The sequence below is a fragment of the Carlito syrichta genome, unplaced genomic scaffold, assembly GCF_000164805.1.
Source record: "Carlito syrichta isolate Samal-C Ts95f unplaced genomic scaffold, Tarsius_syrichta-2.0.1 Scaffold247529, whole genome shotgun sequence".
NCBI classification, from domain to species: Eukaryota; Metazoa; Chordata; class Mammalia; order Primates; family Tarsiidae; genus Carlito; species Carlito syrichta.
Window position 1 is genome coordinate 114,643 of NW_007191625.1, and position 24,264 is coordinate 138,906.

The window sequence follows — 24,264 nt, forward strand, 5'->3', positions numbered from 1 at the left end:
ACCAGCTGGAGCTAATGAAGTTGAGATGAGATGGTGACAAGGGTGAGAATGGGGTTAGGCAGGGAAAGTGGCAGAAGAAGAGGCATGAGCAAAGGCCAGGTGACTCAAGGGGATGCAGTGGGCTTGGGAGCTAAAGGTGGTTCAGCAGGGTCACAGCAGCCAGGGGTACTGGCCTAAGGTGTGGCCACACTGTGGGCAGATAAGGGCTCTGGACAAGCAGAGGCGGTAGTCCCGTGGCAGGCTTTGAGGACTGTAGTCAAATCCCTCCACAGGTGTGGTAGGGCTGGGCCTGGTTCACATTTTGCCTACTTCAATGCCTCTGTGCTTTTTCCCTGCCCTACACTGCCCTGGGCAGGAACTGGAAGCAGGAGGCCACAGAGAGTCACCAGGAAGTGGGAGAGTCCTACCCAGGCTAAGAAGCGCCAAGAGCTTGCCTCCAGCTCCCAGAAATAGCATCATAATTAAGAGGGAAATGATAATGGTGGGTGACCAAGAGGTATCAAAACTTGTGCCCACTTTGTTTTTCCTAAGCAATCTTTGCTAATTAATTCTTAAAGATTCACACACTGGGATTAAAACACTCAGGCTTGCAGAAGCCAAACTGATCAATACCTCTTCAGGCTAATGGAGGAGCTGGAGGCCGGGAGCTGGCCTGGGCCTGAGACAGACCCAGGGCTGGAGCTCTTCCAAAGCAGCAGGGCCTCCCCGGTGTCCCAGGTCCATTCTTACCAGGTGGTGGTGACATAAGTGAACACCAAGGTACACCTGGCAAGGGAGCTACTGAAACCTCAAGGAAGACAAGGGTGCTGGAAGACAGGAGTGCTTGAGGCTGTCTTGGTGAGGTGGACAGAGGTGTTTTGGGAGGACCAGACAAGAAGTCCCACAGATGAACATGCTGCTTCCCTGTGGAAACCTACAACCTCCCTAGGACTTCACAGTGTGTAGGAAGGAAGGATATTTGGAACCATGAGATCTGAGTCCTTATTCTGTCACTTATTGCTTCACCAGTGGCCTTGGACTAGACATGACATGGCTCCAGTCTCAGTGGCCCCTTCACACACAGAGCATGGTGGGCAAATTGCCTGATGATATGTGTACATGGAAGGAGGTGCAGGCTGAAGATGTCCTTCCACAAGTAAGCATACCATCCACTTGAGATAGTGTCCTCCACTATCCTGGAGGCCATGGGAAAAGGGGATCAGAGTGCACCAGAAGGCAGCTCTGAGAAGGTACTTAGAACTGAAAGGAGGTGATGCATCCCAGCAGGGCACAGATCTCTGGTGTTTTAAGAAGTGGCAAAGTCAAGGTCTCCCAAAGCCTGTGTGTTTCCAACAGGAAAGGGCCTGGTCATTCAAGTGTTGGTGCTTTAGACCAGAACAAGCCTGTTTTCAAGAGAATCTCATGCCTTTGCAAGAGAGCAGGGGAGGCTGGAAGCAGTGCAGAATAACTAATTAATGATGGTAAAGTATTGTGGGAGAGGAAAGCGTTGCATAACCGCTAAGTGGTGAGGTTATTATTATTCATGCAATATTCATACTGTGCTCTTCAGCCTCTGGGAAGCTTTGCTCTGGAGTCCTGGGGGACCCGGCTAAGGAGAGCACGTGCCCAGGGAACAGGGCTGTGGGCTGACAGCTGGTCTGGCCCATGGGGAGGGGGCCATGATGCTGCAGAGGAAACAGCAGCACACAGCCAACATCAGAGCCCCTTGGCAAATCCATGGAGGCCACGTGGAGCCATCTGCCTCCATTTACCAGGAGAGACTGTTCACTTAGCCCTGTTGTACACAAAAATCCATGTTGGGTATCTCCACTCTATCTTTCTTAAGGCAGCTCTTGACATTTGCAAAGCCCAGAACATGCCACATGTCTGAATATTCAAGCCATAAGTCAAGCTGCATGCATGACCCAACCCACATTCCCCACTCAGGGCTCAGTAATCCCCTTTCAGGGGGTCCTCTTCCAGAGAGGAGAGGCTTCCAAGGGTCCCCTTCCAGAGGGGAAGGCTCAGCCAGGCCGATAGCCCACAGGAGTGGTGGGAACATATGGATAGAGTAGGAGGGAGCCAGGCCTGGCCTGGCTGCCTGAAACCACAGAACCCTCCAGGACTGGGAATGGGACCTGACCCATTAGACTTACTCGTGTGTTCCCCTATCCAACACTTGGCTTTTCCCTAGACTTCTGGGTAGTGCTAGTCATGCCACCTCAAAGGAGGCTACCAAGTGGAGGAAGAAGTTAGCTGTGAATCTGGTCTGCTGGTAATTGAAATGAAAGCATTTCCTCTCTCCCTCCCTAGTTCCTAGGGCAGCCAGCAGGCTGTGGCTCTCCATTGCCCCATATTCCTACCCTTTCAGCTGCAGGTAGCCCATGCATACACAAGTCCCTCTTCCTTTATCTGTGTTCTGACCCAGTTCCTGAACTTTCAAAAACTTTCCTGACAAGATCAAAAGGAAAAAAATCTTTGTATTTGCACATATGTATATTTAGGGCCCTAGAGCCAGGATCAGGACAAGGGCATCTCTTGGGGACAGTGGCCTCATTTCATGGGGAAGCCCCAGGAGGTGATGTGACCTCTTCAGGCCTGAGTACTGATTATGAGAGATTTGGGTTTTTGGACCTGGATCAGCCTGGCTCTGGGAAAGGGTCTCACACCAGCATGGAGGGTACATGTGTCACTATTGCTCAATGATCAGGACTCATCTGTAGCTTTGGAGGATCTCTGCTCCCCAGTATCCCAGGCTTAACTCAAGGACCCCTCCCTGGGTCTGCTGAACCCTGGGCCTGCTGTGTCCAACATTGTCTCTAAGCAGGTCTAAGCACAGGCTGACCACAAACTACGACAGACACCAACTGCTAAGTCACATACCCTGACCTCGGACCGCCTACTGATTCCCATGGGGAAGAGACTATGAGGGGTGCACTGGGGCATCAGAAGCCAGAATGACCCTGTTGGCATGGTTCTGGACAAATCCAGCCAGTCTTGTTGCATCTAGACTCACTGCTTGCCTTCTCCGGCAGGGCTCTCTCTCCAGGCTTGCTGGAGTACTGCAGCAAGGTGCTCTTGCTTCAAGGCTGCTTAAAATCCTGCTGGATGAGGCCCAATGGTTCACCAAGCCCTTCTCCTCTGCTGGTCCCTGTCACATCTCACCCTCCCCTCTCACACATCCCCTGCAGTCTGTGCAGTCCTCACTCAGGACTACTGCAGAAGCTGTCCTCCCTTCTTAGAATACACCCACCCAGAGGCATTCCTGCACGCATTTCTACATATTGGCTCCCGAGACTAACGTTCTACTTCATGCACTAATTAACTCACAAACAAGTGCCAGTTATTGAGCAGGTGCTGGGGCGGTGATTCAGCAAGACCTTTTCCTGCCCTGACAGGTGACAGTGTAGCAGGAAACCAGAGTATCTCCATGGCCCTGGAGGAGGACAGCTCACAACCCACACTGAGGAGACAATATGTGAGGAGGCCTCAAGGCTGGACAGTAACCTGATGGGCATTCCCTGGGACAGAGAGTAGGAGCACAAAGTAGCCTGTGACAGGCCTGGGAGGCCCGTGGACACAGTAAGCACATCTGTCTGTGCTAGCAGCAGTGGGAAACTGCTGAAAGATTTCAGCCAGCCAGTAGTATAACTAATTTGCATTCAATAAGACCCCTTCTCCTGGAAGCCCTCCTGAATACCCTAGTTTGCATCAAGGGGTTCTTCTGTTTCTTTTTGTTCTCCCTCCATCTCATCATTTAATACAATGTATTGCAACTATCCTCACCATAGACTGTCAACTCCTCTGGTTGAAGCCTGACTCACTTATCTTTGTGTCCCAGCAAAGCCTGGTGAAAATCCATATTTGATTAATCAGAAAAAGCTCTGGATGTCCATGTGTCCCAGTCCTCTGGGACAGTCTGTGGGTCCAGCTCCAGACTCTTTGTGTCTTCCTTGGACAGCAACTTCCTGACAGCATGGCCAGAGGGTTTGCATGGGTTTGACTAAGTCTCTAAGGTGCCTGCAGCCAAGGTTCAGGCAGAAATTTCCTAACTGAATATCTGCTTCATTCAGAGAAGTAGGCAAGAGCAAGCTCAGTTCATCTTACTAAGAACCATTAGACAGTTATTTAATGGAATCAAACTTAATAAAAGGAGCAGTTCAAGCAATCCTGGTGGATAATGAGGGTCTGGGTGTGACATCAATGCTTTGAAGAAGAAGCACAGTTTTAATATGGAGCCATGGAAAAGTCTGCTGAGTTATTATATATTGGCCGGGTAGGCTCTGATTTGTGGCCTCTCAGCCATGGCTCTCACTGGGCATTGAGGACTGTGGCTTCCCAGCAGGGATTCTGCCTTAGGTCACCCTGCTGCCTTCATCCCATTGGACATCACCCCTGCAGGAGCCTCTAGAATGGGATATGTGTCTGAGGGGTGTTTGGTAGCCCAGGCATTCTCCTCAGAGAGCATTACTCCAAATCACCCATCCCTCGGGTGCTTAAAACTCATTTCAGACTTCCTTTTCTAGAAAGATGGAATAGGCTTACTTTCCCCTATTCTTTTCACTAGGTAAAGCTTAACCCCCTAGATGTCATGCTAAAAACAAATTTAAGAAGATCTATGGGCCTTGGAACCCCAGGAATTACAGGGCATTAAATTTCCTGGGGTTTTTTTTTGCCTCATATATGAGGGGAAACCCAAAATAACTGGAATTATTTTTGGAGGGTGAACCCCTTGTAGTACAGACTTCCCCCACTAGGTAAGTGTTCTAGGAACCCATCGGCATCCATATACAAACTAGCATTGTTGTCAGAAGCTGCATTCAGCTTCAGTGAATTTTTTTGGAAGATTTTTTTCAGTGCGTTTGGCCATTTCATGATGAGTGATTTATGAGTGCATCTGCCCATACTGTGCTGAATGTCCAGCAGTTTTTGACCAAAAACAACATGACCCCCATGTCCCACCCTCCCTGTTTACCCAATCTCGCTGCAAGTGATTTTTTTGTCTCCGCAATGAAAAAATTCCTGAAAGGGAAGTGTTTTGCTGACATAGAAGATGTGAAACAAAAAACAGCAGAAGCACTAAAAGACATTAAAATCAACTAGTTCAAAAACTGTTTTGAGAAGTGGAAAAAGCATCTCGATAGGTGTATTGTATCAAGCGGGGTACTTTGAAGGCAACTGAGGTTTAAACATGTAAGAATAAGTACACAATTTTTTATAAATAAATTTTGGTATTTAGCACCTTTCTCCCCCATATTCCAGACTGAGTGCTGGAGAAACTGGCAACCTAGAAATCCCAACAGGCACAAATATAGAAACCCCCCAAAAAACAGCTCTCAGTAGGTATAGGACCAGGAAAGAGATAGTCTAGAAAGATGAAAGTTTTAGACAATAATCGCTCCACAATAGACAAACAGCATACAAAATACTTGCCCCACCCCTACCCCCACCTTCATCCACAAAGTCCAAGAGGAGACCTAGACTTCCACCCTCACTGGGCTATAACAAAGATCCCTGATTCTCCCCCAGGGGTGATGTCGACAGTCAAGTGGAGAAAAGGAATGACCTTCAACCAAAACAAACGAAATTGTCCTCATCCCTAGAGGGTGTCGGTGGAGAGCGTGTGAGGAACCTGGCTTCCACCCCCATCTGGTAATGACAAGGTACCTCTCACCCTCCCTGTGCGGGTAGGGTTAGAAGAGCACTAGGGGAGAGTTGGGACGTCCACTCATGCCCAGAAGCCACGAGGTTACCCCCACCCAACAGCATAAGTGGAGGACAGATGGAGAGCAGTGAGTGATGAACACCCCGGCCTTCCCAGCAGGAGTGGTATCATCGAGGACCTAGTGGGGAACCAGCACTCTCAACCCACCCCACAGTAACATGGAACCCCTCTATCACCAGGTGTCAACAGAGACCAAGAGACAGAGGTTCCATTCATCTAGCAATAAGGAGGATATGTCCCTTTTCTCCTGCCAGAGTGATGTCTGAGGGAACCTTGTAAAACAGACAATTTAAATAAGATGCAGTTTCATAACTTAATATCCCAAATGACCAGGTTTCCTTTGAAAAACACCTGTCATAGCAAGAACTAGGAAAATCTCTTTAAATGAGAAAAATTAAAAAATACCAACACCTAGATGACATAGATGTTAGAATTAACATCTGACAGAGATGTTAACGTAGCTATCATAAAAATGCTTCAGTGAGCAATTGTGAAAACTTCCTCAAATTGATAAATAATCTCTGCAAAGACACATACAGCTAAAATCAGACTTAATGGTGAGAATTGAAACCTTTTTCTACTATGATCAGAAGTAAGGCAAGGATATTCGCTTTCATTCCTGTTCAACTTAGCACTGAAAGTTTTTGCCCTCCCAGTAAGGCAAGGCAAAGAAATAAAAGGCATATAATTCAGAGAAGAAGACATAAGACTGATCCTATTTGCACATGATATGATGGTCAACATCGAAAATCCCACGGACGTAAAAACTTTTTTTTAGAATAAGTGAGTTCAGCAAGGTGGTGAAATATAAGATCAACAAATGCAAATCAATTATATTTCTATAACTTAAAAATTATACACAGAAAAATTTTAAACACAGCACAGTTTGCAATAACTCAAAAATACCTAAGTGTGGAATACTGAAGAAAAAAATAGAAAACAAACAATAAATGGAGATACATACCGAGCTCATGGAAAATGCAACATAATCAAGATATCGAATATCCCCAAATTGATCTATGGGTTTAATATAATTTCTATCAAAAGCCCAGCAAGATTTTTTTTGTAGTTGTACAAAAGAACATTCTAAAATTTCCAAGTAACGATAAGGAAACCAGAATTGCCACACCAAAAAAATTGAAAAAACAGAATACAGTAGGAGGAATCACTCTGCCAACTAGAGACTTTATATTGACAGGAATCAAGGCTGTGTGGTATTGGCAGAGGGACAGCCACATACATCAGTGGAAAAGACCTAAACTAGCTGCATACAAGCATTACCAACTGATTTTTGACATTGGAGCAAAAGTAGAGAAAGGAAAGTTTGTCCAACAAATGGTGTTGGAGCAATTGGATCTTCATAAGCAAAAAATAAAAATACAAAAATTACCTTGACCTGAATTCATACCTTATATAAAACATAAACTCACAATAGAGCATCGATTTAAGTATAAAACATAAAACTATATAAATTTTAGGAGAAAAATCTAAAATCCAAGGGATTTAGAGCTTAGTGAAAACTTCTCAGACATGCTACCAAAAACATTATCCATGGGAAAAAAACAGCAACTTAGACTTAATTAAAATTAAATAATTTTGTTTTATAAATGACCCTGCCAAGAAAATGAAAAGACAAACCATAGGCTAGGAGAAAATATTTTCACACCACTTATTTGACAGAGAACTCACCCCTAGAATATATTAAGAACTCTTAAAATTCAACAGTAAAAGATAAAACCAAGCAATCAAATTAGAAAATGTGCAAAAGGCATTAGGGTAATTCTTGTTCTATCAGGAAATGTCTCTTGCCTACTTGGTGTCCTAGTCTCTTCCTTTACCTTCTGCTGACTTGCCAAGAGACCCCGGTATATGTTTTCTTTTGTTATGTTTGTGGAGGTTTGTTATGCAGAAAACAAACAAACAAGCAAATAAACTAATACACCAAGAATTCTTTCTCACTAAAATCCACACACCACATGATTCTGAATTATTGTCTTGGCAAGAACTTGAAACAGGGGAAAAACTGTCAGGAAAGATTTTTACAAAGATCTCAGGGACTAAGAGCCAAGGAATAAAATGATGACTTTGACTTGTAAGATAAAAACGAATTTAATTCTCTTTACTCCAGCCTCTGCCATCTTTTCATTATAAATTAAGGGAGAAAAGAAAGCCTCTGCTCTCTTCAATAACTCTGGCTCTTTCAATGAAGAATGTTTTAGGTCTTGGAACATAATTAAAGTGATATTATATTTCTTTTATTATCATGATTATAATAATACATAGATTACAGCAGATGCATTCCAACAGAATTAAAACAGAGACAGATGGCTGACGTGTTGGTTGAAATTAGAGTCCATAGGAATATTTTATATGGCAGCTTTTTTTTTTTAGTTGAAATCTCCCTGTCACCCAGACTGGAGTGCAGTGGCCAGAAGCAGCCTCGACTTGCTGGGCTCCAGCGATCCTTCCGCCTCAGCCTTCCAAGTAGCTGGAACTATAGGCGCGCGCTACCACACCCAGTTAATTTTTGATTTATTATAGATATGAGGTCTCACCAAGTTGCCCAAGCAGGTGGCGAACCCGCGGGCTCAAGCATTCCACTCATCTCGGCCTCCCAAAGTGCTGGGATTACAGGCTGAGCCACCGTGCCTGGCTATGGCAGCTTTTTAAAGGGGAAGATGCCGACCTCTTATAAAATGCCCAGAAACTTCACCAGATATTTTCAATAGCAATTCTTAAATCAATATTTTAAAATATTGATCGGCTGGTATTTAAGTAGCAAATAATTGATTTAGAATTGTGACAACCATACTCTGAAACCTAGTTTTAAGTCTTCTAGCATTAGGTAGCCTCTCTCAGGTATCCTGTGCCTCCAAGGGCGAGACCCTGAGAAGGGCAACATTAGCTATGTTGTCTTCGAGTACAGAATGGATAACCTGCACCTGATCATTAGGGAATATCAGGAAAGCCCCAATGAGAAATGTTCTGTGAAAACAAAGGGGGGACAGGAAGCTGTGTGCTTCAAAAATATCTTTGTAATGAAAGACAAACAAGGCTGTGGAAATGTTCCAGATTAAAGAAGGCTAACATGACATGATCAGTCCCCCATATAATACCTGTCCTGGACTGGATCCTGGCCTAGAGGCTGCAGGGGACCTTGTTGGGTTCATTAAAAACACTGGGATATAATCAATAGATTACATAAAAGTGTTTGTCCACATCAAATCTCTTAAAATTGATTACTGTACTGTGGTATATAAAAGAATATCTCTACTTTTAAGAAATAAACTCTGATATATTTAGGAGTTTAAAAAAACTTGATATATGCAATTTGCCCTTAAGTGATTCGTAAAAATACAGGACTATATGTGTGTGTCTATATATACATATATGAACCGATTTTCTCCATTGCCAAAAATCAATTGAATATATTTATGGGGGGAGAGAAAAAAAACCTATGATAAATAAAATAAGGTAAATTATTAAAAATAGACAAATCATATGAGTGTTCTTTGTACTATTCTTGTTCTTACAAGTTTTCTTAAAGTTTGAAATTATTTTGAAATAAAAAATTGAAAAAACAGTTTTAAAAAGTCATCAGTCTTTTCATGACGTCCTTTCTATTCTCAACTAAAACGCAGTTTGATGTTAAAGCTAAAAATTCATATTTGGGCATCAAAGTGCTTCAGTCTGAATCCCAGCTCAACCATTTATCCACTACTTTAATGTCTCTGTGGCTCAGTTTCTTCATCTGTAAAAATGAACTTGACTATAATAAGAGCATCTACATTTGGGGCTGAGAAATGAACCCAGGCCCCATGGGAGTGCTGAGAGGAGCTCACACCCAGGTTGGCTCTCAGAAAGTGCAATTTCATCAATCTTTTGAGGAAGAAGCTTTACATGCAAGAGGAAGTGAACTAAGAGCTAAGATGGTTCAAACAATAACACCAGACACAAGGAGTGATCTTACCTACAAGTTATCAAGACTGAGAAGCTATAGTAAGTAAAACTGTGACATGATTCAAACAGAGACAGATGCAAAAAAAATGCCACAGAATAGTAAGCCCATTAACAGTTCAAATGTATATTAAATGGGTACAGAACAGATGTAGAATATGAGGGGGATCCCCAAACCCCCAGAAATCATTTATTAAAAATTGTGGATGTATTTGTTCTTACATGTTTAAACTCCAGTCACCTTCAAAGTATTCTCCGTTTGATACAATACACCTATTGAGATACTTTCCCCACTGCTCCAAACAGTTTTTGAACTCGTGAGTTTTGATGCCTTTTAGTGCTCCTGCTGTCTTTTGTTTCACCTCTTCCACACCGGCAAAATGTCTCCCTTTGAGGACTTTTTTCATTCAGGTAGACAAAAAAAAGTCACTCTGGACAAGATTGGGTGAACAGGGAGGATGGATCAGGAGGGTCATGCCATTTTTCATCAAAGAACTACTGAACATTCAGTGCCATGTGGACAGGGGCACTCATAAATCACCCATCGTGAAAAGTGCAAACATGTTGAAAGAATCTAAAAAAAAAAATTCACTGAAGCCAAACGCAGCCTCTCACAACTGAAGCCAAACACAGCCTCTCACAACAACGCTAGCTGGTATACCTGTGCCAACGGGTTCCTAGAACACTTACCTAGAAGGGAAGTCTGTACTATAGGGGGACTGCCTTTCAAAAAGATAATTTTGGGTTTTTCTGGAGGGGGAGTCCCTCCTTGTATATAGACTATATTTTCAACAGAGAACCATTGCAAAGCAAGAAAGAAAGGAAAGGTTATTACGTAAATGATATTAGGACAACTAATGTTCCATTCAGCAACCATTCAAATTAGATTCTTTTTTAGACCATACACAAAAATAAAATCTAAATAAATTGAAGACCAACTCATGAAAAATGCAACAATTTTAAAGTAAAAAATAAAAATAAAAAGTATTTCTCAGACAAGACAGAACAACCAAACACACAAAAAGGAAGAGACTAATAAATTTGATTACATCAGATTGAGAGACTTCTGCATGACAAAAGATGCCACAAAGATAAAAGATAAGCAACATACTGAAAGATATTTGCAGCGCATGAAACAGACAAATTATTAATATCCAGAAAAAACGAGATCAATAATCAAATGCAACTTGAAATAAAGGTATATAAAAATGGGAAATTTACAGAAAGAACTGACTGATAAATATAAGGAAAATGATTATTCTCTGTGGTAATTAGGAACTCACAAACTAAAAACTTTGAGATACTATTTTACATATTTCCAACCATCAAAAATTGAGAAGTCTGACAATATCAAGTATTACTGAGTATACGGGGAAACCAATATGCCTGTACAACCCTGGTAGAGAGCAATTTGGCAAAATTCAATAAAAGAAGAATTGACATGGCAATCCCCCTTCCAATGGTATGTGCTAAAAAAATAGCTGCGTGTGAGTTCTAGGAAATAAGACAGAAAGCTCTTTAAAGCATGGGCCATTAGGCAGAAAGTTAGAAACAACCTAAATTCTGCCAATCAGTCCAGGAATGGATAAATAAATGGCTCAGTATTTCCACAGAAGTTTATAGAGTGGTTGAAATGAATGCATTTGATCCATATTATCAGAATGGGTAGGTAATGCAATATGTTAACTACACGATGGTGGATTCCTATAAAGCTTTTAATAGCTACAAAGCAACCCAGGAAGGAATCAGAGCCAAACCTAGGGTGCTGTTCTCCCTAGAGAGGGAGGGAGGAATACAAAACAGAGGGAGAGAGCCAAAGGACGCTTACTCCACCTCTAATGCCGGATGAGATGCTGATTTAGCTACCTACCTTTAAATATTGTTTCTAAAAACAAGACAACAATGACAAAATGTTAATATTCATAAATTCAGGACATTGACTCCACAAGTGTCTTATTCCATTTTTCTCAATTTTTAAAAAATATTTTTAGAATATGCAAAAACTTTTTTCAAAAAGTTTTGTGTTTGGGAAATGTTGGCCTGACTTCTCACCCCAAGGCCACCAGTCAGCTCCTCACACATGGGAACAGGACGTCACAGAGGGGCTGGACAAAGATAGCCCCCACATCCCACAAGGCTGTCATGTTACTTCTTGTTCAAAGAAATTCATTTATTGAAATAAAGATTTTATATACATATATAACCATATCATATATACTAATCTTATAGATATGATCATTATTAAAAAATCCAATACAGATAAATTAAGATGCCTCATAGTTCTTAAAAATAGGAACCATTTAAATATTTCCTCCCAGTCAATTTTTGAATAGATAAGCGAACATATGCAAAATATAATTATATAACTCTAACTCTACAAAATCACTTCATCATCTCTATTCTGTCCTTGTCAGTTCATAGAAAGGCATTTCTGTCAAAAACATATTGAATTTTGTTGGAAACATTAAACCATAATTGATTTAGCCAGATTCCTCCTGATAGTCACTTGTTTCTGGTTTTCACTATGGCTTCAACAATGCTGAATAATAACCTATTAAATATTTATCCTATTATTTCATTAGGATAAATTCCTTGAGGTGGAACTTCTGGGTAAAAGGTTGTGAATAGCTTACATTTCCCTACATATTGCCAGATTGCCTTTGGGGAAGATTGAATCAGTTAGTCCCCTAATATCTGGTAGTGAGTGCTCACCACATGCCAGATATCATGCTAAGTTCTTTAAATGTGTTAACAGGTTCAAGTCTCTCATCAGCCCTGTAAGGTAAGTACAATCACTATCTCCAATTTACAGATGAGAAAACTGAGCATAGAGAAGATAAATAATTCACCCAAGTTCTCTGGACAGAGCCAGGATTGACATTCAGGGAGCCTAGTGCTAGATACACTCTCCTAACCACCACCCTGTATTCTACTAATAGTACATGAAAGCACTAACAAGCACTGCAGGTCATCAAAATCATATTGCATAGAGCTGTCCTGGAGATGGAATGAGCTAATGTAAAGAGTTTAGCAGAGTTCCCATCTCCTCAAAAACACTCAAAAATGTTAGGTGTTGTTATTTATTTTATTATTAAAACCTGAACATTTTAAAGGTTTATTGTCTGTAATTCTTCAATGAACTACTTGTTTATATAATTTGCACATTTTTCATTGAGTTTTTTAAGTTTAACTTCTTTTTTCCACCACAACAGATTGGTTTGTTTGTGCAGATAGGTCAAAAGCAGAAACAAGGGTTAGAATCTCTCTTACCATCTACCACTTCCCTGGGCAGGTACACTACAGTTTAGCTGCCCTGAATGCTCTAATTCCTGCTTGCTGGTCCCTGCCATCCCCCCTGCCTGGGGCCCATTTCCATGTGTAAACTGACAAATGCTGCGGTTGTCTATTTGTTCGATATGCTAATTCCCAGAAACCAAAGTCTTTGCTGTCCTCTGCTTAGTGCAGGTTTCAGATAGAGTCCTCCCCTTAGGCCTAACTTTGCCCTTGTCCAGAATACAGCCTACTGCCCGGGAGACAAAATTTTATCTGGAGACAAACTGCTTGCCTTTGAGCCTCGGCCCATCGCAAGTCCTGGGAAAGAGCATCTTTGTATATATGAGGGACGTCTGTTGCCTTTTTAAGAAATAACAGTTGATGTCAAAGGGGACTTTGCAAAACTGCATGTCCCTCTCTGTCTCTATCTACGCATATTTCAAACCATCTCTTTATGCCAGTTTCTATGTCTCTGAGTTTCTTCTCTGTCTGCTTCTCTGACTTTATATTTCTCCCTCTCTATATGGCCCTATTTTTCTATCATTCTCTACGATTTTCCCTTCTTTCTTTCAATGAACACAATAAAGATGATTTTTTAAAAATATCTGCGTAGTAAAGAGCCCACTTCACTGCACAATAATACTGATTCAATGTTAATTCTACAGCAACATATACACAACTACATTTTCTCATTCTTTGATTTGACTTAATTAAATGTAACTTCTCTCACAATCCCCAAAAGTAAACATTATTTCCCATCTCATTGGCTCAGAAACTTAGAAGGTTTCAGAAGTGTGTTCTAGTTTATCAGCAATGGAGTCACAGTTTAAACACCGGTTTTTCTAGATCCCACGTCTGAAGCTCTTTGTGCTACATCACCCTTCCTATTCTCCCTTAGCTCAGAAGTATTTGTAAATCGCAGTTGAAATGAAACACACAAGAACATTACTCACTGCCAGGTTAAAGTGAGAGAAGCCATCTGTCTAAAGGAACATACCTAGGCTTTATCAAGTCCCAATGGGCTAATGCTCCTCTAGTTTCCTGCTCACTGGGGCCCCCCAGGCCAGCGTAGAGTAAGTCTGCCCCGCACTCCTCACTTACCTAGGAGGAAGAGGAGGACTTTCAGTATGCTGACCCCTGAGCCCATGCTGGCACTCTGCTCCTGGCTCCTTGTAGGGCAGGCACAGTGAGCCGTGTGACCCAAGTCTCGAGGGAAAGGAGCCAAGCCCCACGTGACTGATGGGGAAGGAAGCCACCGCCACAGCCAGGATGCTGCTCAGTTCCTCTCAGCCCTTTCTGAGGACAAGACCGAAGGAAGCTCCTGTTATCCTGGCCCCTGCCAGGCATGCAAGGAAGCTGGTCTATAATGAGGGTTCACTGTACATGCGGGGATATGGCATCCAATATTCTCTCAGGTAATCCTCCCCACAGAGTGCAGGAACCAAAGCATGATTAGGTATGATGTTTTGCCCCACAGACCACATTGTTAAGTCTCAGAGGGTGATATAGGCAAAAGTGTTCTGCCCTTATGTCCAATCCTTGCAGTCACCCCCTCTCTTGGGGCAGGAACAGGAAGTACCTCTCCAGGCCATAGCTTGGCCCGGTCACTGTTTTTGTACCTTGTACCTCTCTGAGTCTGGAGAAGTCTGCCATTCTCTTCTCAGAATAACATTTTTAAATGCACAAAATAAAGCATGTAAGGATTATAAAATAAATCAAGAGTGTTGAAACATAGTTATCAAAATATTTTTTAACTTGTGATACCCAAACAATAAATATCAAGATCTAGTGGCAGATGAAATAGCTACCACGATCCCGACGTGGTGATAAATGTAAACAATATTTAGAGATATCTGTAACTGTTGGAATGTGGATAGAATACTCTTGATTCCTACTAGGAATAAGGTCACCCATGTGGTAATGTCACTGTGATTTGCTTGTTGTACTCCTGTTGGAAGGAAATGCTAAGTTTCCATTATAGGTTAGAGAACAGAGATATAACTTTTTTCAAGTTCACAGATCCCAGGTCAAGCTCCTGACTCTGGAGAAATCTCGGTCATCAACACAGGCTCAGCCAGCAGACTGGGAACCACATGCTCCTATACTTCTCCTTTATGCCTGCATACTATCACAGTGCTTCACTGTCAAGCCACCAACTTGTGTGCAAGAAATGTCACTTTTAAAAATATAAGTCAACGTAATGACAAGGCTTGAGTTTCCCACCCAGCTGAACTGGCAGAAACTGAGCTTTTTTTTCACTCTTGGGCTCTCTCAGTGAAATCCCTAACAATAGCAACAAACTCCCTGAGTACTTCCTACTGTGCCCAGTGCACTCTTAGGATGTGACACTTAATTTGGCCTCCTTTATGACACAAAGAATTAATTATTCACAATGATTGCTCTTTAACAGATAAGGAAACTAAACCTGGGAGGTGGGTGGTGCCCTCTCAGTGGTGAGTGTGAGAGCTGGACCCTGCACCCAGGCCCTCGACTGGTAACCCCTGACCCTCACATTGCTTGTGCCCTCTGTCACAGGCACTGCCACTGCCAAGGTCTAGCTGTCCAGTCAGAGGTAGCCAGATTGCCCTGGTGGCCACAGATGCGCACTTGCCACTGTGGCTCTTTCTGAGTCTCAGGTAAATAGTGGACATAGGTGGAGAAAGCTGGTCACCAGAAAAGTAGTTTCCTTCATTTGTGGACCTAAGTTTTCATCTTATCTCTAGACATGCTTTATTTCATTCATTTCATGAAATTAAGATCAATCTTCACTTGCACCGAAAAACACACTGTCATTTCTACTGAAATATGTAGAGTTCTAAAAATTGTCCCCAGTTAATGGAAACATTTATAGCAGAAAGATTCCACTTGCCTCTAATTGCATTGCAAGAAAATGCCAGTGCAGACACAACAATCTGTAGACAGTGACTAGGGACCACTAAGAGACCTGCATTCAGACCAGGTCCAGGGCTTCCAGATGTACCAAGCAATTCCATTTTTATATGAAATCACTAACATTTTCAAAATCTGGTAGCTAGTTTTAAAATGTTTTGTAGGGGATGATTTAATGCAAACACCAATGTGAACTTCTGCCTCAGAACAGCTCTCAAAACTTCCTCCATGGGCTGGAACGGTCCTATAGACATTCAACAGGGAAAGTATCTGCAGCCATTTCTGCTGTTCACTCTGCCACAATCTTCAAAGTCTGAAAAATGCAGGGTTTGCTACCTGCTTAGACATATAGAGGCTCAAAATGCGTCATAAACAAGACTCTCACAAGGTGACTTGAGAGACACAGTTGCCACACCTCTGTGTGATGGTTCATTTGTCTTCTCAGTGCAGTTTGATACTCCCAGCCCTATCCCATGTACTTGCAGTGAGCACCAGTTCTGACCCAGAGGCTGCTCCTGTCACATGTGGGAGAGCTCCCAATAGATGGGGAGACTGTGAGGGTAGGGCCCAGAGCATCTGGCCTAGGGCCTGACACAACACAGGCTCCAGTGGAAGAGTCCATTCACTTTCTCAGCTCATACTCAGGCCCAGCCAGCCCAGCTTCCAGCCCACCAGGAAGGAATGTTGTGGAGGGTCACCTGGACTGGGGAGGTCACTGCACAGTCAATCAGAAGAGAATGAGTTCCTCTCTGGCAGCTCTAAGATTCTGTTTCTCACTCCAGTGCAGGGCCCCCTTCAGTGCTGTGAGCACTAGTTTATTGGCCTTACATAGAACTCTGCACCCTATAGTTAGAAAATAGTCATTCTTGACTGGGGATGGTAATTCAGACTTGTAATCCCAGCACTTTGGGAGGCTGAGGTGGGAGGATTGCTTCAGTCTAGGAGTTTGAGACCAACCTGGGCAACATAATGAGACGTTGTTTTTACAAAAAATAAAAAATAAATAAAATAAATAATTAAAAAAATATATATATATATACACACAGAAATTAACCAGGCATTGAGGTGCATGTCTGCAGTCCCAGCTACTTGGGAGGCTGAGGCAGGAAGGATCTCCTGAGTTCCGGAAGTCAAGGATACAGTGATTGTGCCATGGCATTCCAGGCAGCCTGGGCCACAAAGTGAGAACTCAACTGAAAAAAAAAAAGTACATGCGACTTGTACCCCCCCACAAAATGGCCACATACTGAGCTATGATATAAGTTTCAAGAATTTTAAAGAAGAGTTGACATACAGACCTCATTTTTTTTTTTACCACAGTGCAACTGCATGAAATGACAGTAACAAAAATACATGGGTAAATTTTTGTAGGTTTGGAAATTTAAAAACATTTCCATATGATGCACAGATCAAAGAAAAAATTATAGTGAAAATTAAAAATAACTGGAACTAAATTATAACAAAAATATTGCATATCCAATTCTGTAAAACGCAAGTTAAGTAATTATTATAAGGAAATGTATAGCTGTAAATACTTAGAAAAGAACATCTGAAAAAGGAATAAGCAACCAGTTTGAGAATTTGGGGGAAAAAACCAGATTAAACCAGAAAGCAAAGATATGATAGGGAGGATCAGTACATCTTAAAAATTTATCTTCAAAAAATGAATATGACAAACTTTTCATTGAATGGGTTAAGGGAAAAAGAGGAATGATAAAAATAAATAATCAAAAATAAAAAGGGGCCACGAGTACAGAAAAGGTAGCAATGATGGCATTATTAACAATCTTGTTTCAACAAATTTGAAAATTAGTGACATGGAGACAACCTCAGAAAAATATAACTTACTGAAACAGACTTGAAAAAATCGGAAGACAGAAGGGTGCTAATACCTTTCAAAAAGCTTAGTCAAATCATTAAAAATCTTGCCACAAAGAAAGTATCAGTCCAAACTTCTTTACAGAATTTTATGCAAAATTTAGAAACTGGAAGGACTAGAAAATTAGAATATGAACAAACTAGTTCGATAATAGTAAAAAATGAGTGTGCTCTGACTCATTTTTTGAGGCTAGTATAACCTTTTTATCAAAACCAGGTGAAAAGAGAGTGAGAAAGTAGAAGTATAGACCAACCTCACTCAAGAACATATAGACCAAAATCCTTCAAAAAATTAGCAAACCAAATCCAGTGATGTATATTTATAAAAGGATAAACTATTATGACTAAGTCATTCACTACCTTAATCAGTTGCAAAAGATGACAAACAGAATGTTATTATTTCCATGAAGCACAGAAATAGGCAAAGCTATACAATAAAGAGTCTAGGGACACATATATAAGTTTCATTGAATAGTTGTTTTTTTAATTTAGATAATGATGAATACAAAATTGAGGAGAAGGTTATTATCTCTCAGAGCAAGACTAAGGGAGGGAACAAGGAAGAAACACTCAGTAGAATGCAGAGATAATGGTCTAGTTTTATAATTGTGAGGTGGGTGCATGTTTTTTTAATTATTACGCTTCAATAATAGGAAGATCATAGGCTGAGTTTTTCCTAGCCAGGTCTTGGCTTACACATGCCATTATAATAGCATTCCTTTTTTCCATCAAAGGTTTGACAAAGGTCCTGATTTGGCTAATAAATTATTTCCTTATGTATAGCCCACATATATCATAGACAATTTGATATTTATTAAAGATTGCATAACTAAAATGCAATTAGCACAAAGATTAATCCCTGCAGGGTTATGTTGTGCTTAACTGTTTTATTCATTCTAGCAATAAGTATGAGCAGCTTTAAAGGTTTACCCAAATTTTGATCCATGAATTCTACTTTAAAGAACATGGTTTAAGGGAAGCAATTTAACAAATGTAAATGAATGGATATATAAGGATGTTCACTACAGAGTTATTGAAAGTTAAAAATCAAAACTGCGAGTAAAAGACAGGAACCAACCTAAACTAGCACACATCCAATGAAATAGGAAGCAGGCAGGAGGGTGTTCACCAGTAAATGACAGTGCCTTTATTACCACTACCTTGTTTGACCCTCAGTAAGCAAATTGGTGTAGATACCCGTTTTCAGGGGAAGAAGAAAGGTAGAGGTTGTAAAAAAGCATGGTCAGTGGTGGCAGCCCACTTGTCCACGACCTTTTGCAATTAAAGAACATTGTGACCTTGGACCACAGTTAGCAGAAGTAATGAGGTAAACTAAGGATATGTGTGCATTCAGAGGCAGTCTAAAGGGAATCTTATACATAAATGTGATCCAATTTTACCATAAATACATACATATGTGGTGTTGTTTTAATATTATTTCCTGATTGTAAAAATTCTATTTATGCCTGTACATACACATGGCTTAATTTCTTTCCCTATCTCTGCATGGCTGTGCACACTTCTATTGTTGACCCAAGAATAATATTGTAGTTCTAAATTTTCTCAAATATGACCAGGTCATGATAAAAAGCATAAGTCTATTAAGGTACTAATGCAAATTTCATTATTAAAGCAATCAATCTTGAAATAATGAAACCATCAAAACCCAAGAGCAGCTTTCACCCTCAATTTTTTTTTGTCAGTGCCCCATGGGAGCCAAAGAATTGGTCAGTCACTGATGCGTCTTTGAGGAAGCCATGGACTAAATCCATGTTCAACAATACAAAAAACTAAAAGCCCAAAAGACCTAACAATAGTTAAGTATAAACAATAATTTTATTTGTATTTTAAAATGTCATCGTATAAATAAACGTTCTGAAAATGGACCTACATGAAAAAAAAAAAACTCTTCTTATTTACAAAAACCCAAAGACTTATCTACTTGAGTAATAGTCCCAGCAGAATATACTGCTTACTAAGAAGGAAAACTTGAATGGGAAAAAAGGCAAAAATTTTGGAGAGAGAAACAGCATTGGAGTTTAAAGAAATGCATAAAGTAGTGATTAAGAGCAAAGATTTAGGGGCCAGATGACCTTGACCCTATACTTAACCTGTGTCTTTGTTTCTTCATTTGTAAAAGAGAAATAACAATGTATTCAGGGTTGTTATGAGGATTAAATGAGTTAACACATGTTTGCATCCTGAAAAATAACTCATACATATACTCAAAGTAAGTGTGTGTTGCTGATATTATTGTTGTTATATATATATATATTTTTTGCCCTGTTAATTTACAAAAATGAACTACATTTTGAGTGACCTACAAATCGAATACAACAAATCTATACTGGGAAAGATAATGAGTGACTTAAATAAATGGAGGTTTCTCACATGTCCCTGAATAGACTAGCATAGGGTTCCTGGAAGACCAACACAGAGCTTCTCTCAGAAACATGAGAAGATTGATGAATCCTTAGAATTTAAATGAAAAGCCACGAGAAACTCTTGAGAAGATAGAAGGCAGTTGGGTTTCCGTGTGTGCATATAGGACCTGGCAGCCTGGAGTGGAAGAGGTTCAGGCACCACTAGCCAGGCTCAAGTTGGGGCAAGCTCTCTACTTAATCTACTCTCTCCTCAATTGCTAGATGAAGCAGAACACCAGGCAGCCCAGTGCCAGGTTGAGGTGGCGTACTCATCAGGTAGACGCCGCAGCAGAGGGGACCAGTACCAACAGGCCTTCCCATGAACATTTTCTAACGCCATGTCTGCCCTCCCACACTCCCAGTACACACATGTCCACACCATTGTTGCCATGAGATACCACACGTAGTTACTGATCAATCCCTTGAGCGCTGATAAACATTAAGGCTAGAGGGGTTGAAAAAGATGTATAAATAAGAGTGCTTGAACTCAGGTCATAAAACCAGAGGAATTTCCCCCAACATGCCCCAGACTTTTTCCTAAGACACCAGCGAAGCTAGGATTGTGCTGCTCCTCCGCAGATCACTGATCTAAAATGAGTTAACAGGCAAAGATAATGAGACAACTGAAACACACACACACACACACACACACACATATATGAAAAGTAAAAAACTAAACAGATGATGGTAGAAGAATTAGAATTAATGGAGTAGGGAGAAAAATGGTAATTTAGCCTAAGCTCACACAAGAAAAATACCCAGAGAAAAGAGACGATATTGGAAACGGTAAGCAGGAACAAGCAGCTATGAAAAAATAATGAAAATGGAGTGACTGAGTATGAAAGTATGTGAATAAGGAGCACCATCAAGGAGACTATTAAAAAACAGAAACATTTATTGGTCAGCTTTGCAAGATCAGGTTTTCCTGAATCAGAAAAAATCAGAAGAGAGATCAAATAGCCAAAAATAAACAAGAGTTAGACAATTTGAATGACATTATAAAGAAGCTCATACTCGGGATAGAGATTCTGGAAGCAAGGCCTCAATTCCTCAACCAATTCATCTTTGACAAAGCCACCAACAACAACCACTGGGGAGAGGAGAACCTATTCAGTAAATGGTGCTGGGAAAACTGACTGAAGATTGAAAGAGGACCCCTACCTGTCACCATACACAAAAATTAACTCTAAATGGATCAAAGACCTAGACGTAAAACCTCAAACTGTAAGAACCTTAGAAAATGCAGGAGACACTCTTATAGAAGTTGGAACTGGCAGCCGATTCCTGATCAAAACCCGAAATGCCCAGGCCATAAGAGATAAGATAGACAAGTGAGACCTCATTAAACTGACAAGCTTCTGCAAAGCCAAAGAAATCATCAAGAGAGCAGAGAGACAGCCCATAGAAGGGGAAAAGATATTTGCCAACTGTATATCTGACAAAGGCCTAACATCTAGGATCTACAAGGAATTCAAATGCTCCAAAAGGAAAAAAACAAACAGCCCCTTTAAAAAGTGAGCAAAAGACATGAATAGACACTTCTCAAAAGAAGATATACAGGCAACCAACAGTCACATGAAAAAGTGCTCAGCCTCACTCATCATTAAAGAAATGCAAATCAAAACCACATTGAGATACCACCTAACCCCTGTAAGAATGGCCATTATTAATAAAACAAACAACACAGATGCTGGCGAGGATGTGGAGAAAAAGGAACACTTCTACAGTGCTGGTGGGAATGCAGACTAGTACAACCTCTTTGGAAGACAGTGTGGCGATTTCTGAAAAAACTAGAAATTGACCTTCCATATGACCCAGCAATTCCCCTACTGGGAATATACCCGGTGGAACTCAAATCATTCTACAAAAAAAATACCTGCACACATATGTTTGTTGCAGCTCTATTCACAATAGCAAAAACATGGAACCAACCGTGTTGCTCATCGGAGCTGGACTGGATTTTTAAAAAGTGGTACATATACACAATGGAATATTATGCAACCATAAAGAAGGACAAATATATGAACTTTGCAGCAACCTGGATGAATTTGGAGTCGATCATACTCAGTGATTTATCACAGAAACAAAGAACTGAGCTCCATATGTTCTCACTCATAAAGTGATCTTGAACAACTATACTGCTATAAGAAAGCGACTGGCAGTAGCGGAAAACTGTCAGGGGAAAGGTGGTGGTGGGACTGCAATTGAGGGAAACTACTAGGGGAGGGAGGAGCATACTTCATCAACAAGGGTACCTGTATGATAGATGTTTGTATACCTAACACTGAATTGTACCCCACATATTTATAATAAATAAATAAATTTTTTTACAAAAGGAGTTCATACTAATGCATTTATACCCAACAAAAAGATAACACAAATTTACTGACACATCATGTCCTCTTAGATCTCATTGGCAAAAGCTTCATCATAGGACAGAACCTAACTGCCAAGAAGCTAGGAAATGTATCTTTCATTCATGTGTCTTACATAAAGCTGAGGGATTTATAACTAAGTTAAAAGGGGAGAAAGAAGAGATACAATTAAAATGATAAACAAAACACGCAGTAATTACAAAGAATAATACAATGGACCTCTAGAAAGACTAATCAAGGAAAAATGAAAGAAATAGCATATAAATAAATAAGAAACTATAACAAAATTGATGTTTTTGGAGGGGTAGATTCAGGAGGTACACATGCATATTCATTATATGGACATATTGTTTAGTGGTGGGGATTGGGTTTTAGGTGGCCCATTCCCCAGACAGTGAACATTGTGCACCATAGGTAGTTTCTGAACTGTAAATCCCCTCCCCCATTATCAATATCCCCAGTGTCTATTATTTCCATCTTTGTGAGCATTTTGCTCCCACAACTGAGTGAGAACATGCAGTGTTTGGCTTTCTGTTTCTGGGTCAGTTCACTTAGGATGATGCTCTCCAGCCCTATACATGTTGCTGCAAAGGATATGATTTCATTCTTTTTTACAGCTGTGTAGTATTCTGTGGTGTATATATACCACATTTTCATTATCCAGTGATTGGTTGGTGGGCATTTAGGTTGATTCCACATCTTTGCAATGGCAAATTGTGCTGTGATGAACATGCATGTGTAAGTGTCTTTGTTATATGACTACCTCTGTTCCTGAGGATAGATACCTAATAGTGGGATTGCTGGATCAAATGGCAGATCTACTTTTAGTTCTTTGAGTAGTCACCATATCACTTTCCATAGAGGTTGTACTAACTTACACTCCCACCAACAGTGTGTAATTATTCTCTTTTCTCTGCATCCATGCCAGCATGTGGTATCTCATTGTGGTTTTAATTTGCATTACCCTGATTATGAGTGATGTGGAGCATTTTTTCATATGTGCATTGGCCATTTGTATATCTTCTTTTGAGAAATGTTTGTTCATGTCCTCTGCCCACTTTTTAATAGGGTCATTTACTTTTTTTTCTGATTTGTTTGAATTATTTGTAGAGTCTGGATGTTAGTTCTTTTTGTCAGATGAATAGTTTGCAAATGTCATCTCCCATTTTGTAGTTTGCCTATTTGCACTGCTGATTATTTATTTTGCTGTGCAGAAACTTTTTAGTTTAATTAAGTCCCACTTAATTTGCTTTTGTTTTAGTTGCATTTGCTTTGGGGAATTTAGTCATAAATTCTTTGCCTAGGCCAATGTCCATAAGAGTTTTTTGTAGGGTTTTTATGATTTCAGGTCTGACATTTAAACTGTTAATGCATCTTGAGTTAATTTTTGTATATGGGAAGATATAGGGATCAAGTTTATTTTTTATTTTTCTGCATGTAGTTATCCTATTTTTCCCAGCACCATTTATTGAATAGGGTGTCCTTTCCTCAGTGTGTACTTTTTATCTGCTTTGACAAAGATAAGTTGGTTATAACCACTTGAGTTTATTTCTGGATTCTCTATTTTGTTCCATTGGTCCATGTGTCTGCTCTTGTACCAATACCATGCTGTTTTGGTTACCACAGCCTTCAGTATAATTTGAAGTCAGATAATGTGATGCCTCCAACTTTGTTCTTTTTGCTTAGGATTTATTTATTTATTTATTTATTTATTTATTTATTTATTTATTTATTTGTTTGGCTATTCTTGCTCTTTTTGGTTCCA

The 24,264-nt window shown here is 40.5% G+C and overlaps 1 protein-coding gene across 1 annotated transcript in view; it reads right to left on the minus strand.

Annotated features, from left to right (window-relative positions):
- The window catches only part of CUNH10orf128 (chromosome unknown C10orf128 homolog), a 32,971-nt gene extending 18,890 nt beyond the window's left edge, over positions 1-14,081 (minus strand). The window contains 1 exon segment of the mRNA XM_021709519.1: positions 14,036-14,081. Within this exon segment, the coding sequence (XP_021565194.1) occupies positions 14,036-14,081 (46 nt within the window).
- Positions 14,082-24,264: the final 10,183 nt, after the last annotated feature.